At 44.0% G+C, this 13,561-nt stretch overlaps 2 protein-coding genes across 4 annotated transcripts in view; one reads left to right on the top strand and one right to left on the bottom strand.

Moving 5' to 3' along the window:
- The window catches only part of GARRE1 (granule associated Rac and RHOG effector 1), an 83,026-nt gene extending 71,201 nt beyond the window's left edge, over positions 1 to 11,825 (bottom strand). The window contains exon 1 of one of the 3 annotated variants that reach the window (XM_007165080.2): positions 11,759 to 11,825. The gene's annotated coding sequence lies outside the window, so the exon portion shown is untranslated. Of the gene's footprint in view, positions 1 to 5,129; positions 5,164 to 11,758 lie in introns of those variants that run through there. The other 2 variants (XM_007165081.2, XM_007165082.2) reach the window with 2 other exon arrangements.
- Positions 7,998 to 12,034, top strand: LOC130705682 (basic proline-rich protein-like). The gene is made up of 2 exons (XM_057533707.1): positions 7,998 to 8,013; positions 11,181 to 12,034. Exons 1-2 carry the CDS (start codon positions 7,998 to 8,000, stop codon positions 12,032 to 12,034), a joined length of 870 nt encoding a protein of 289 aa, XP_057389690.1.
- Positions 12,035 to 13,561: the final 1,527 nt, after the last annotated feature.

Raw genomic sequence — 13,561 nt, 5'->3', positions numbered from 1 at the left:
GCCACCTCCAACCACCAAGATCACTGAGCTCATTCAAGATATTACAGAGTGCCAAGCACAGATGTCTGCTGAATGATTAGTTCATCCTCAGTATTTATTTAATGGTTATTTCTATACAGCATTCACACGGTCAGCCTTGCTATCCACAGAGGCAGTAGCTAAGTGCCAGATAAAAGGTTCTGCTTTGAAAAAAAAAAAAAAAAGCTGATGACATGCCATGTTCACGCAAGTACTCCTCAACAAAACTACCATTCATTAAGTGACTACAATGTGTCAAGCATTATACCTGGAGCTTTGGATACATAATCTCATTTAATGCTCACTAGAACTGTAAAATAAAAACAACTGACATTAACTGAATGGGTACTGAGTGCCAGGCACTGTGCTATGCACCTTACATTTGTTACCTAATTTAATGCTCACAAGGACCCTGTGAGGCAGTTAAAGAGCTTGAGTGAGTTCTTCAAGTTCCTGCCACATGGGTAAGGTAGTAGTCCCCAACAGAGCTGGGTTTGGGGCCTGGGAGTCTGCCACTAGCAGCAGAGGTCTCCATCACTGCATTATTCCACCTCTGTCAATGATCTAGACCAGGACATTCTGTTTATTACCCTTAGGAGATGGTTTCAAGCTGTAGGATTCTTGGCAGGAATTGGCAGGAAGTTGAGCTGAAGCAATGAAAAGAAAGGAAAGTGGTCTCTCTTTAGGAGATCATAGCCATATGCATTGCTAATGACCCAAATTCACCTATCCAGTCAAGACCCCTCTCTCCTGGGACTTCAAATGTTAGTCCTCCTTCCATTCCCCGGTCTTCCTCCTGCATTTACTGCTTTGGTTAAAGGCACTACCAACCCTGCACCTAAACGTAAGGTATTATCCCAGATGGTCCCTATCTTGTTCCCTTTCCTTACAATCCCTTACATTCAGTCCTGCCAATCCTGTTCACCACAGTTCATGGTTCAATCCTGTTCACCTAGTCTCACCTGGTCTATCGCAACTGCTGCATATATGTTGGCTATTGTTACTGTTACATCCTAAATGCCTCTCGCTCTCTCCTTTATGCCAGCACTGTTCAGCTTCCAAAGAACTAGCCTTCAGGAGCAAGCATGTAAGTCCAAGAGAGAATATCTTCTATGAGGACCAAAAGCCAAGCTTCCAGATGCTCAGGTACCAGATCTTTCAATGAAAGCATAATAGATAGACAATAGCAAAATCTAAGTAGCACGGTAAAAATGTATGAGAATGTCAGATACTGGAATAGAAACTAATAAATAGCTCCAATCCCAAGGAACCATTCTATTTTATTCCATTTCACAAAATTAGTAAGTCAGCATTCAATCTTTTAACACAGTGGCTCTCAACAAGTGAAGATGATGCCACACAAACACACACACACAGACACACAGACACACAGACACACACACAGACATCTGCCCAGGGGACATTTAGCAATGTCTGGAAACATTTTTTGGTTGTCACAACTGGGAGAGTGCTAGTGGGTAAGGCCAGGAATGTTGCTAAATATCCTGCAATGCACAGGACAACCCCCCTGTCCACCTAAAGACAAAGAATTATCCACCCAAAAGGTCGATAGTAGCGCTATTGAGCAACTCTGCTAAACAAGTTCCTTCTATATTCAAGTACTTAATACGTAAAAAAGTTACTTCTTTCTGGGAAGATGATACAAACTTTCCCCATAAGTTAAGCTACAACAGGTCCATTTGAGGTATCACTGGAAAAGAGGCAGGTAAATGCTAAATACCTGGTTGAGAAAACAAATGCCGTGAGTTGGGAGGAAGGAGAGCACCATAGGGGCTGAGTCCTTGTCAAAGATCTCAGAGAGCAGATGGGCTGCTCACTTCACACGCCAAGCCTGACAAGTCAAGGCCCGCCCAAATCCAGAATCACCTCTCCAGCCTTACTTGCAACAGGTCCCTTCAACCCACCTTTCGTTCCTGCCACACTGTCCACCCACAACAGCTACTTCTCCACAGCGCCACTATGTTCTATTGTTACTGCTGGAACAACCTCTCACCTACTTCACAAAAGCTCTGCCCTCCAGCTGAGAGGCACCCAATTCCCCCCAACCCCAGGCTGACAAGGACATGTCGTCATCTCAACCCAATCACCCAACCATAAGAGCATGTTCCTATGATTCCCGAAGAAGGAGGCAGTGCAAAGACAAAGGTGTAAAATGCTTTGAATGGCTTCGGCCCTAAGGCCTTGTCCTCTGCCACCTAAAACCAGAGCTTAGCAGCAGCCAGCCAGGAGCCGCCTCACTTCCCCTAGTTGCTCAGTAAAAATAGGAAGTGGGGGAAGAAATTCACAAAGCAGAAACAAAAGTAATCACTGCCCAGCTTCCTGAACACAAATCACTGAGCAGGGAGGGTATCATTAAAACATCAAAACGGAAGGGAGGCATGGAGAGCCAAGGCCAGAGGAAAGGAAGTGACGCTTCTGGGTCCACCAAGCCCAGACTACTTCTGTGCCCAGGAGACTGCTCCCAAAGAAAACTATGTGCAAAACTGGACACTAGTTTATATAGAAGGTTTTCAAGGAACACTAACGCATTTTAATTTAAAGAATCATGCACAATTCCTGAAACATTAAAGTTCTATCCGAGTAAAAAAATGTCAATGAAAAAGTTTTAAGGAAGTCAAGATTAAACTACATTTTTCCTAGTCAAGAAGTGGCTGCTAAAACTCCAAATAAAACAAAACAAAAGGAAAATTACTAAATAACTGACTGGTTGACAAAATCTGAAGCCCATGCTTTCCTATACTGAGGTATGAAAACTCAAGTAGATAGAAAAAACCCTACTAAATAAAAATTCTATTCATAAAATTCTAAAAAATTCTAATCATAGCTAGAATCTATCATAGTTAAAATAAAGATGCTTCTACACCTGTGCCCACAAGCATGGCTCAACCCTGTAAGTCGTGCCTGAATGCTCCAGGCACCCAGGATGTAGAGGTTAACAGTGCTGATGTCAAGGAGCTTCTGGTCTAATGGAGGAACCAACTGCTTCCACGTGGTGACACCTGACTGCCCCTTGTACTGACACTTGCTCTAAAACAATTTATCATCACAAAATATGACACTCCTCTATAAAAACAAAGCAAGTTGTCATCAGCAGATTTGAAGAGCTTTTATATTTGGTAATCTACAAATAACTGATAATTTCAGTTAAGCTGAAGAAATAAATATGCTAACCACAAAGTCAACAGAGTTGAAATTTAGTTTCAAAATAACACAGGTTAAAAACAAAATAGGCCAGGGAATTCCCTGGCAGTCCAGTGGTTAGGACTCTGCGCTTTCACTGCCAAGGGTGCAGGTTCGATTCCTGGTCAGGGAACTAAGATCCTGCAAGCTGAGCAGTGTGGCCAAAAAAAAAAAAAAGAACAAAAACAAAACAAAAAACAACAACAAATTAAAAATTAGAACTTCTTAATTTTATTTGAGAAACACTCTAAGCCAAAAAAATCTTTGTTAAACAGAAATCTTCAAAAGAAAAGGAAAAAGGGGGGGAGGGTGGTGGTCAGAGCCTTGCCAAGAAAAGGTTTATCTACAAGCAACTACCATACACCACCAAAAGGTGAACAAAGTTGGCTCCTAAACATCTGAAAAAGTTTACTCAGGTGAAACAAAGTTTTCATCTGTAAATTGAAATGGTCTCGGACCAATAAAAATTTGCACATCGGCGCCTTCCCTGGCGGTCCAAGGGTTAAGACTCCGTGCTTCCAATGCAGGGGACATGGGTTGGATTTCTGATCAGGGAACTAAGACCCCACATACGAGTGGCGCAGCCAAAAAAAAATAATGATAATAAAAAAATTTGCATATCAAAATGCACCCAAGCACTATGAAAACGTTTGTGACAACAAACTGTGCTGCTGAAGGAAATTCGAGTATAAATCAAGGAGTGAGAATAACTTACTTTAAAGTAAATCATTACTTTAAAGTAAAAATCACAAAACATTGATTAATTTTTCAAATCCAATTTGTTTAAAAAAAATTTTTTTTAATCTACACCTATTAAAAACGTGCAGTTTATTTTTGTTCCAGTGTGTTACAGCATGAAAAGGCCTTGATCTACTCAGCTCTGTTAAAGTCTGGTTTTAGCTCAGTTATCCAAAAAGTTTCCAAACTGGTAAAAAAAAAAAAAAAAAAGCATGTTGAACTAGTTAAAACTAATGTATCCATTAGAAAGGTATTTAAGAACCCAAAGTTGTATAGTGTTACTCATTCTTAACAACTTGCACTGTGGAACCTATCCAAAACAAACCTCAAATGGGGAAAAACAAGTATTTATCAAGAAGCTTATATACAAACAGGTAAATCAAACCGTAATATGGAAGTTATTTCTCTTACTACAGAGAGGAACTATATAAACTTTAGACAAATACACTTCAGATTCAGGACCATTTCTGAAAATTTAATGTACCCATGAAAAATTTCATCAATGGATATTATAGACGCTCCCTCCTCCAGGCTGGGAACACTGACTCCAATTTTGCACACCCAGCAAGCCTTTCCATCTCTCAAAAAGAACAGCAAATCAGAGTTACAGCTAGGGAGCTCATTCTTCTCCATAAACATGTCAGCAGGTCAAATATTTAGCAATGAGGATATTCAAGGAGCCTCCTGCCCATTTCACCCTCACCCCCACCCCCACCGCTTCCTGAGGCAGGGAAGACAGACCTAGAGAGCAGGCCTGCAGTGGCTCATGTTCCTACCTTGTGGGTAAGATGAAATCTCTCAATGTTGAGAGGTTATGCAGTAGTTATGGGTATGGGTTTGGGAGACAGATTGACCCTAGATATGAAATCCTGCTCTCAGTAACCATCAGTTGAATGAATGGCACTTACTAACTCTATGACCTCAGGCAAGTTGCCTGAACTCTTGTGCCTCAGTTTCTTCAGTACTGCGGTGAGGATTAAATCCATAAAGGACAGCACTCAATAAATGGAACTACTGCTCTGAAACAGGCCAGGAACCAGTCAGAAGGCGGCATTTTATCTTTTTTTAAAATTCTTCATTCTGGCCTACTATCAGTAAAAATACAAACTCCCTCTCCCCACCCCCACCCCAAATACCACACAGTTACAACAACTTTCAAAAGTATTTCTTACCTTCTTGCAGCTCTGGCCCCAACTCCCAAAGTCCTGGCAACAAACTAAAAGGAGTGCTGCCCTGTGTTCTCCAGACAGGAAGGAGGTCATGGCTCCTCCCATTTCCCTGCCTACCACTCCCTCTTGCAGCCCCAAACTAGAAAAAGAACACGGACAGTGCTAAGGAAAGAATAACCTCGCTTTACAAAGCACATTACAAAGTGGCTTAAGCACAAGGACAGGCACAGTACATCCTTTCCTACCTGGAGACCCAGAGACAAGATAGGTCCTTGTGAGCTGGTGAGAGGAACCACTTTCACCTCTCCCTGCCTAGGTTACCAGCCTACGGCACTCAAGTCTGGGAGCCAGCCTTCCTCTACCTGTTCTCAGGCACATACATCCCCCTCTGGGACCTGGGAGTGGGGTAAGGGAAGACTCAGGTGTTCCCAGGTTCCCCAGTCATACGACCATCTCACTAGCACCTAATCCCAAAATCATTTTCAATAAGAAAATTCTATTTTTTTTTTTCAGGTAATATCTAGCTCTAATTCCACACTCAAAAACTTTCACATTATGATTCTTTGCAGCTACCAATTTGGAAAAGCACGTATCTGACAGTGGCCTAGACACAAGGAATAGAGTCAAAATGGCTTAAAAAAAAAGAAAAAGCAATACCATCTAGGAATGAACCCTAGAAACAGACTCAGTAAATGTAGAGGCCTGCATCCAGGATGCCCACTGGCAGCACTGACTATAAGCACCAACCTGGAAGTAACCCACATGTCCTGCATGAAGGGGTTCATTAAAAAAATTACACAGGAACATCTCACAACCACTTGAAAGTTCAAGGTAGAGCTACCACATTTCATCAAGCCTAAACTCTTGTCGCTATAAATCCCATCATTATTTTATATATGCTAAGAAAAACTCTGCCAGCTAACGATGACCTGCCATGGCACGACATATCCCAGTTTCAGGCTCCCTCAAGGCTCTTTCCCGTCTCATTTCTCTGCCTCAGTCCATCTGGGACACACATCACACCTGGAACAAGCCTCTTTGCATCTTTTCTCTCCTTTCACTTTTTCTAGAAGTTACCCATATTTAAGATCCACTGTTTCGATGACACCATCTTAGGCCCTTTTGTTCCTATGGAGCCTTTCCTGAGCTCCTGCAGCCTCCACTGCCATTGCTCATTAGTTCTGTGTGTCTTCTCTTTCCAGATGAATTGTAAGCACACAGAGAGAGAGACTGGACACATCTTCACATCCACTTTGGTGTAAAACACAGGGCCATAACACTACCACCAACAACAAAAACCCACACCTGTCAGGAACTGTTCTAAGGACTTCACAAATATTAACTCCTTTAAGCCTCACTATAACCCCAGGAGGTAGGTACTATTACTTCACCCATTTTCAGACAGGGTAAATTGAGGTAAAGAGAGCCTATATGATTTAGAGGTTAGTGACTAGTTAAGTGGTAGAGGCAGGACTTGAACCCAAGCAGTCTGGATATAGTCCTTGCCCTTAAACTCTACGCTACATTCCCTCTCTAAGTGACTGCTATGTATATAGCAGACATTTAGATTTTAATTCCTATTACTTTTGAATTGAAAATACACATACATATGGGAACATATGTATATGTATAACTGATTCACTCTGTTATAAAGCAGAATCTAACACACCATTGTAAAGCAATTATACTCCAATAAAGATGTTAAAAAATAAAAAAAGAAAAAGAAAATACACATACACAGTGGAAAAAATTCATAGTGTACAAAAGAGTATGCAAGAAAAACCTAGGTCAGTCTAACAGCCTAGATTTCTGGGGACTCATCCCAAAGGCAATCACTATTTCTTTTCTATCATTCGAGAATTGTTTTTCTGCACTTAGAAACCTATTTCATGTGTATCCCCCCTCTCTTTTTTTTTTACACAAATGGGTGCATACACACATTGTCTTGCATCTTGCCTTTTTCACTGAAATGATATTTCTCTGAGTTTGATGCATACCTGCACCTATGCTGCTTTTATTCAATTGTAAGACACATATTTTCACACTTTAACTAAAGATGATTTCATGAAGTCAGAGAATCTTGGTGGGCTTGGACTTCATCAGGAAACAGAAGTCACAAAAGGCTTTTAAACATACAGCAGATATCAAGGGTTAGCCCTGTAGCATTGTGCAGGCTGAATCGAGGGGACATCCAACATGTCATTTCTCTTATAATAGTAAATACCTACATCAGAGGGTTATTATGAGGACCAAACAAGGTATTATACACAAAGCACTTCACACCAAACCTGGCTAGCACAGTGAGTCTCAGGGACGAACATAGCACCTGACACCCTGTTATGCCCAATAAGTTAGAGACTGTTATTAATTGTATCTTCAAAAGCTGGCCCCACTTTCCAATCTCATTTCCCTCTACTCCCCTATTCGTATCTATCCACCATTCACCCTAAATCTCCTGCAACTCACATACCTCAAACTTGCTCAGCTCTATACCTTTACAGCCATCGTGGCCCTGCCTAAAAGTCCTCTCCCCTTCCTGTGGTTCTGGACTCACTATTTCCCACAGTACTCAGCTCAAGCACAGCCTTCACCTGGCAGTCTTCCCTAACAACTGCAGCTGGATTCTCTGAACAAGCAGTTTGGGAAGAGCCTATCTGTCATGACTTCCCACCTTCTGGTTCTCAGTGCACCCAGGAGCAAGTAGGTTCAGGGGGACTGATTCAGGCTATCTAAGCTCAAAAGGTGACTGATGTATTAACCAGAAGGCCAGTCACAAAGTTTATAAATAATGATGAGAGCTAACACCTATTGAGCACTTACCGGGGGCCAGGCAGCAAAGAGGAAGGTGCTACTATTTTCCCCATTCCTCGGATGGGGAACCAGAGAGGTTAGCCAGCATCCCAAGTCCAGGATCTGACCCAGGAGTCTGGATGCAGACCACTCTCAACAGGAAATCTCCATGTGAAGCCATGTTCTAATCAAAGGGCATTAGGATCATGGAAGCAAAGCAAAGGAAAGATTCTCTCCACTAGAGGCATCAACAGAGATGCACCCATCTGTTTGGAAGAGCAAAGGCCCAGTGGAGGACTGCACAGAGCTCCTCTGGCCCGGGTCCCCAGACGGTACTACAGACACATCACCCAATTCTTCTCTTGGACCCACCACCCCAATTTCCATAGACATCATCCCAACCCTCTCCCTCTAGAATCAAAATCTTTCTTCTGAGGATATAAAATCAAATTTAAGCATCTGGCCACAAACACATTCCAATCATGCCTTCCTAGGGTTATAGCTGGGTCATTTTGGTTGAACTTAAAAGTTTTCCCTGAAATTCTCAAAACTACATTTACAAAATGTCTCTTGGCTTGTATCTTTTCTACAGATAGCTGATTTAACATTTATTCTGATTTCATTCTCAGATGATCATTGATTCATTCAACAAATACTTAATTGTTCCCCAAACACTGTGTTCTAGGCCCTGGAGATAGCAGCAGTGAACAAGACAGGCAAGATCTCTAAAACCTGTCTCCTGCTTCTAGGCACTTACAATACTTGATGGCAGCTGCTTATTTGGTTTTCTTTCCTAGGCTGTGCCTTCCAGCTCTGTATTCCAATCCTCCAGTACAGTAACTGGCCTATACTGTAAATACTCCATAAATGTGAGATAACTAAATTCATGACTAAATTCATTGGGTCTCATTTTTCTAATCCAGGGTGGGATCAGATTATGTCTGAAGTCCCTCAGAGCAAAGGTACAAGTTTAAATCAAATTGTAGGAATAGAAAGCAAATGGCAATAGAACCCAAATCAAGAAGGAAGAAGAGGGAATTCCCTGGCGGTCCAGTGGTTAAGACGCCTTGCTTCCACTGCAGGGGGCGGGGGTTCAATCCCTGGTTGGGGAACTAAGATCCTGTATGCCGCATGGCGCAGCCAAAAAAAAAAAAAGAAGGAAGAAGAGTTGTGGTAAGTCAGCTGGTAAGAACTTTAGAGTCATGAAGGACAGGCCACCTTGGGAAGCAATGAAGGGCTTCATCACCTGGAGAAAGTATGGCCTCAGAAACATGTCCAGGGGTCAGTTAGAGGAAGAGAAAGAAATTACTTGCAGCAAAGTCTGAGTTGGGGTCACCGACTGGAAACAGGATGAGGGGGTGAAATGGGTCTCTACCTAGAAGTCACATGCTGGACAAGTGGGAAGGAGCATGCACTGGGGGAAAGAGGTAGAGATATTAAGCTAGGCCTTAGAAAATGCTTCCAGGCAGATGTGGGAAGAAGAGAAGCAACAAAGACAAGTGAAAAAGCACAGTCACAAAGTTAAGCTAATGATCACAATAGCTTAAGTCAAGAAGGCCAACCAAGAGGAGATGCACAACAGCAAGAAAGTGTGGCTCACCGTGCCAAATACTTATGGTCTAGGTCAAGGGAAATGAGAAAGCAGCAGCCCCTGCATCTATCAATTAGAGGACCCTCAGGAGGACAGTTTCATTATGGATAAAGACATTTGAAGCACAACCCCTGAAACATTCAGGCTCTTGGTGAACTTATACTAAGAGAAAATGGCATCCTGCTTTTTCTGTAACTCCAAAAAAGCAATTCCTTATTCAAACCAACATTCTCTCTCCACCTTGGAAGGTCATCATTTTCCACTAAGCAGAAAGTCACAGGAGGGAAAAGGAGAGACTGGACACTCAACTCATGTGATGCCCCAGTCCACTAGCTCTCAGAAACAATCATTTTCCTATAGACTTGTTAGACCCGCTTGACAAAAAGCTTCTGGTGTATTAGGCTTCCGGTTTTCAACAGAATAAACACTTAGTAAAATTTTCAGCAGAATCATGTGCAACTTGTTTAAAAATTTTTAAAGAGGATGCTTAAAACATGTTGTCTTCCAAAAATCCAGAGATAATTTTAGATTGAAAAATCTAGGCTTGCCAAGGGAATCTGAGAACTTTTCTATCTTGGTCTCCAATGCTAACCTACGTATTCGTGTGCAAAAATAGAGGAAGATTAGAATCTCAAATGCCAGACTGAAAAGTTGCCACAACAAACCTGAACTCTTCATATGGAGTTTGTTATCTTGTCAGCAAGATAGCAAATGAAACAGCAATAACTAAACTTTTTTTTACTTCAAAAGAAAAAAGCCTCAAACATGAAATACATCCTGGACTTGCAAAGGAAAATGATTTTTAAAAAAGATACTATGAATGGAATTATGAAACAGCATACACAAAATCTAAATATCAAATCTGTAAGTAGTCCTTTACAAACACAAACTCAGAACTTTAGATCTAAAATATGATAAAACAGCAATTATAGTTTATTCAGTAAAGTTGGGAAAATTAACCTATTTGGAAAATAACTTCATATCTTCAACCAAAACCAAATTTTAAGTAAATTAAAAACAGCTAAAAGTAAAAATAAAACCATGACATGAGAAACAAATATGGATGGATGTTATGAATATTGGGATGGAGAATAATTTTTGAAGTGTCAACAAAGGAAAAATAATACTATGTATTTTTTAAATGAATGTTACCTATGACCTCATTTGTAAATTTAACCCAAAACAACAATCAGACAAATCCTTTTGGCAGAATTGTCTATCTTGTGACGAATTAGAAACAATCTACATGTTAACTTGGTATATGTTGGCTTGGTTAACTTATGATATACAATGGTACATTATGAAGTCCATAAAAGTGATAATATCTGTATTTATTGATATCACCAAAATGTCAGCAATGGCTGTCACTGAGCGGTAGGCTGGTGGATGACTGTCACTTTAAAAAGTATTGTCACAACACTTTTTGTGCTGTCTTGAATGTGAAGAAAGGAGAACGAATTGCTTTTATAATGGGGGTGAAAGGCGGAAACAAGCTATTTTCAAATTAACCGCTCCCCCCCAAGCTGAGTATTTATCTGGCAAAATTTGTGAGGAGAATAAACAAAATTCTTATCATGCCAACCAGGCATGCTTCTTTCCTCGCACCGCGCGGAGCAGGAAGACACACCCCTGACCCTACGCTCGCCCCTCAGCCGTGGGTCCTTCATCCTCAGCCCCGGCCCTCCGGCGGTCCCCGCGGAACCTCCCCTGGCCTGACTGCGCCAGCGGGCTCAGCGGGGCCGGAAAATCGTGTTCCTCGGGGCCCGGCCCGGCGGGGAAGGTGCGCGCAGCCGACCGGCAGCCGCGGGGCGGCGTGAGGGCCGCGTCCCTAGACAGTCCCGGTGGACCCCGGGACCCACAGGCCGCCGTCCCTCCGATGACTGCTCCGCGGGCTTCCGGGAGCGGGTCCCGGCGCCAGCCCGACCTCCCCGGCTCCGGCGGCCCAAGGGAGCGCCCCTCGCCCTTCCTGCCCCGCGTCCGCGGGGTCCCCGCCGCGCCCCCGGTCTCAGGCACGAGCCAGGAGGCCCCTCCAGGCTTCCGTCCGGTCAGCCAGCGCTCCCAGAGCCCGGCGTCCTCCACAGCGGACGGGCAAGGGGCGGGAGCCGACGGCCCTGAGCCCTGCGGCCCCACGCGGAGCGGCGCCCCGCGAGCTCGTCCAGTCGCCAGCCCCGGCCGCGGCCCACCACCCACCCACTACCCCCTGAGCCCGCCCGCCTGCGCCAGGCAGCGCCCGCTCGCGCCCGCTCCTCACCTGCGACGCGCCCCGGCCCCCAGCTCACCGCCCGAACCGGCTGTGTACACCGGAAGTGACGTCTCCGGGCCGGCCCCGCCCCCGCCCCAGGCGGACGCCGGGTGGCTGCAGACCAAGCGGCTGGGAGCGGACCCCAACCATTCCCTGCGCGAGCGGGGCGGGGACGGCCCTGCACCCCCTTGCCTAGGGACGGAGGACCTCCAAATGGGACAGCCAGGGTGGGGGTTGAGGACCGGCGGCCAGAGCCCGCAGGGTCACCCTGGTTCTCCACTGTGACTTGGCCCCCGGGCGGGAGGGGTCAGCTGCGTCCTCACAGACTTATTATGAAAATTAATTACTGAAGAACTGAGCACTTACTAGATGCCAGGTCCTCGCAGGAGCTGTAGGAACTGGATAATGCCCTCTCCCTCATACGTTTATTCTCTAGTGGTGGAAACAATCATTGTTATAAATGCGCTTGATGATACAGTGCCAATTGCGACAAGCGGTAGGAGGGGAAAGTGGAAAAGGGAGGGAGAGTGTCCCTTGACCTAGTGAAGGAGGGTTATCAGGGAATTCTTCGCTCAGGAAAAGAGCAGGAATTGAGGTCCTAAGAGGGAGAGGAGTGGGGAAAAGAAAAAGTTGAAGAAACAGGGAGGAAAGGACATTATGGCAGAAGTAACAGCAGGTGTCTTTGGTGGCTTTGTGTTCAAGAAACGAAGGTAGTGAGAAAGTCTTACCTGAGAGCAAGGGGTGATTTTACCATACTTGTGGGTTTAAAGGGATTACTTGGGCTCCGTTGTGGAGAAGGACTAGAGAAGCAAGAGTGGATGTAGACTTGCATGCCCATGTTCATAGCAGCATTATACATAAAAGTCAAAAAGGTGGAAGCAACCCAAGTGTCCATGGATGTATGAATGGATAAACAAAATGTGGTATATCCATACAAAGGAATATATTCAGCCTTAAAAAGGAAGGGAATTCTGACACATGCTACAAATGGATGAACCGTGAAGACATTACGCTAAGTTAAAGCCAGTCACAGAAAGATATATTCTATAATTCCACTTATATGAAGTACCTAGAGTAGTCAAGTTCACAGAGACAGAAAGTAGAATGGTAGTTTCCAGGGACTGGGAGGAGGGGCGCATGGGGAGTTTGTAATTAATGGGTACAGAATTTTGGGGTGGAAAGATGGATGTGGTGATGACTGCACAACAGTGTGAATGTACTTAATGCCACAAAACTGTACACTTAAAAATGGTTAAAATGGGGGACTTCCCTGGTGGCGCAGTGGTTAAGAATCCGCCTGCCAATGCAGGGAACACGGGTTTGAGCCCTGGTCTGGGAAGATCCCACATGCCGTGGAGCAACTAAGCCCGTGGGCCACGACTACTGAGACTGCGCTCTATAGCCTGTGAGCCACAACTATTGAGCCCGTGCGCCACAACTACTGAAGCCCGTGCGCCTAGAGCCTGTGCTCCGCAACAAGAGAAGCCACTGCAATGAGAAGCCTGTGCACCGCAACGAAGAGTAGACCCTGCTTGCCGCAACTAGAGAAAGCCCCCGCGCAGCAACGAGGACCCAATGCAGCCAAAAAAAGAAATTGGTTAAAATGGTAAATTTTGTGCATATTTTACCATGATAGATAGATAGATAGATAGATGGATGTAGAGATCGGTTAGTAGTCTATTTCAATTGTCCAAGCAAAAGATGATCCCGATGTAAACCAGGACCTCCACATTTTTTTGTTCTTGAACATCTATCAGGAAAAGTGTTTGAATATCGTCCAGATTTATTTTACTTATAAATTATATGCACTAC

This window comes from Balaenoptera acutorostrata, chromosome 19 (assembly GCF_949987535.1).
Source record: "Balaenoptera acutorostrata chromosome 19, mBalAcu1.1, whole genome shotgun sequence".
NCBI classification, from domain to species: domain Eukaryota; kingdom Metazoa; phylum Chordata; class Mammalia; order Artiodactyla; family Balaenopteridae; genus Balaenoptera; species Balaenoptera acutorostrata.
This window is presented reverse-complemented; position numbering and strand designations above follow the sequence as displayed.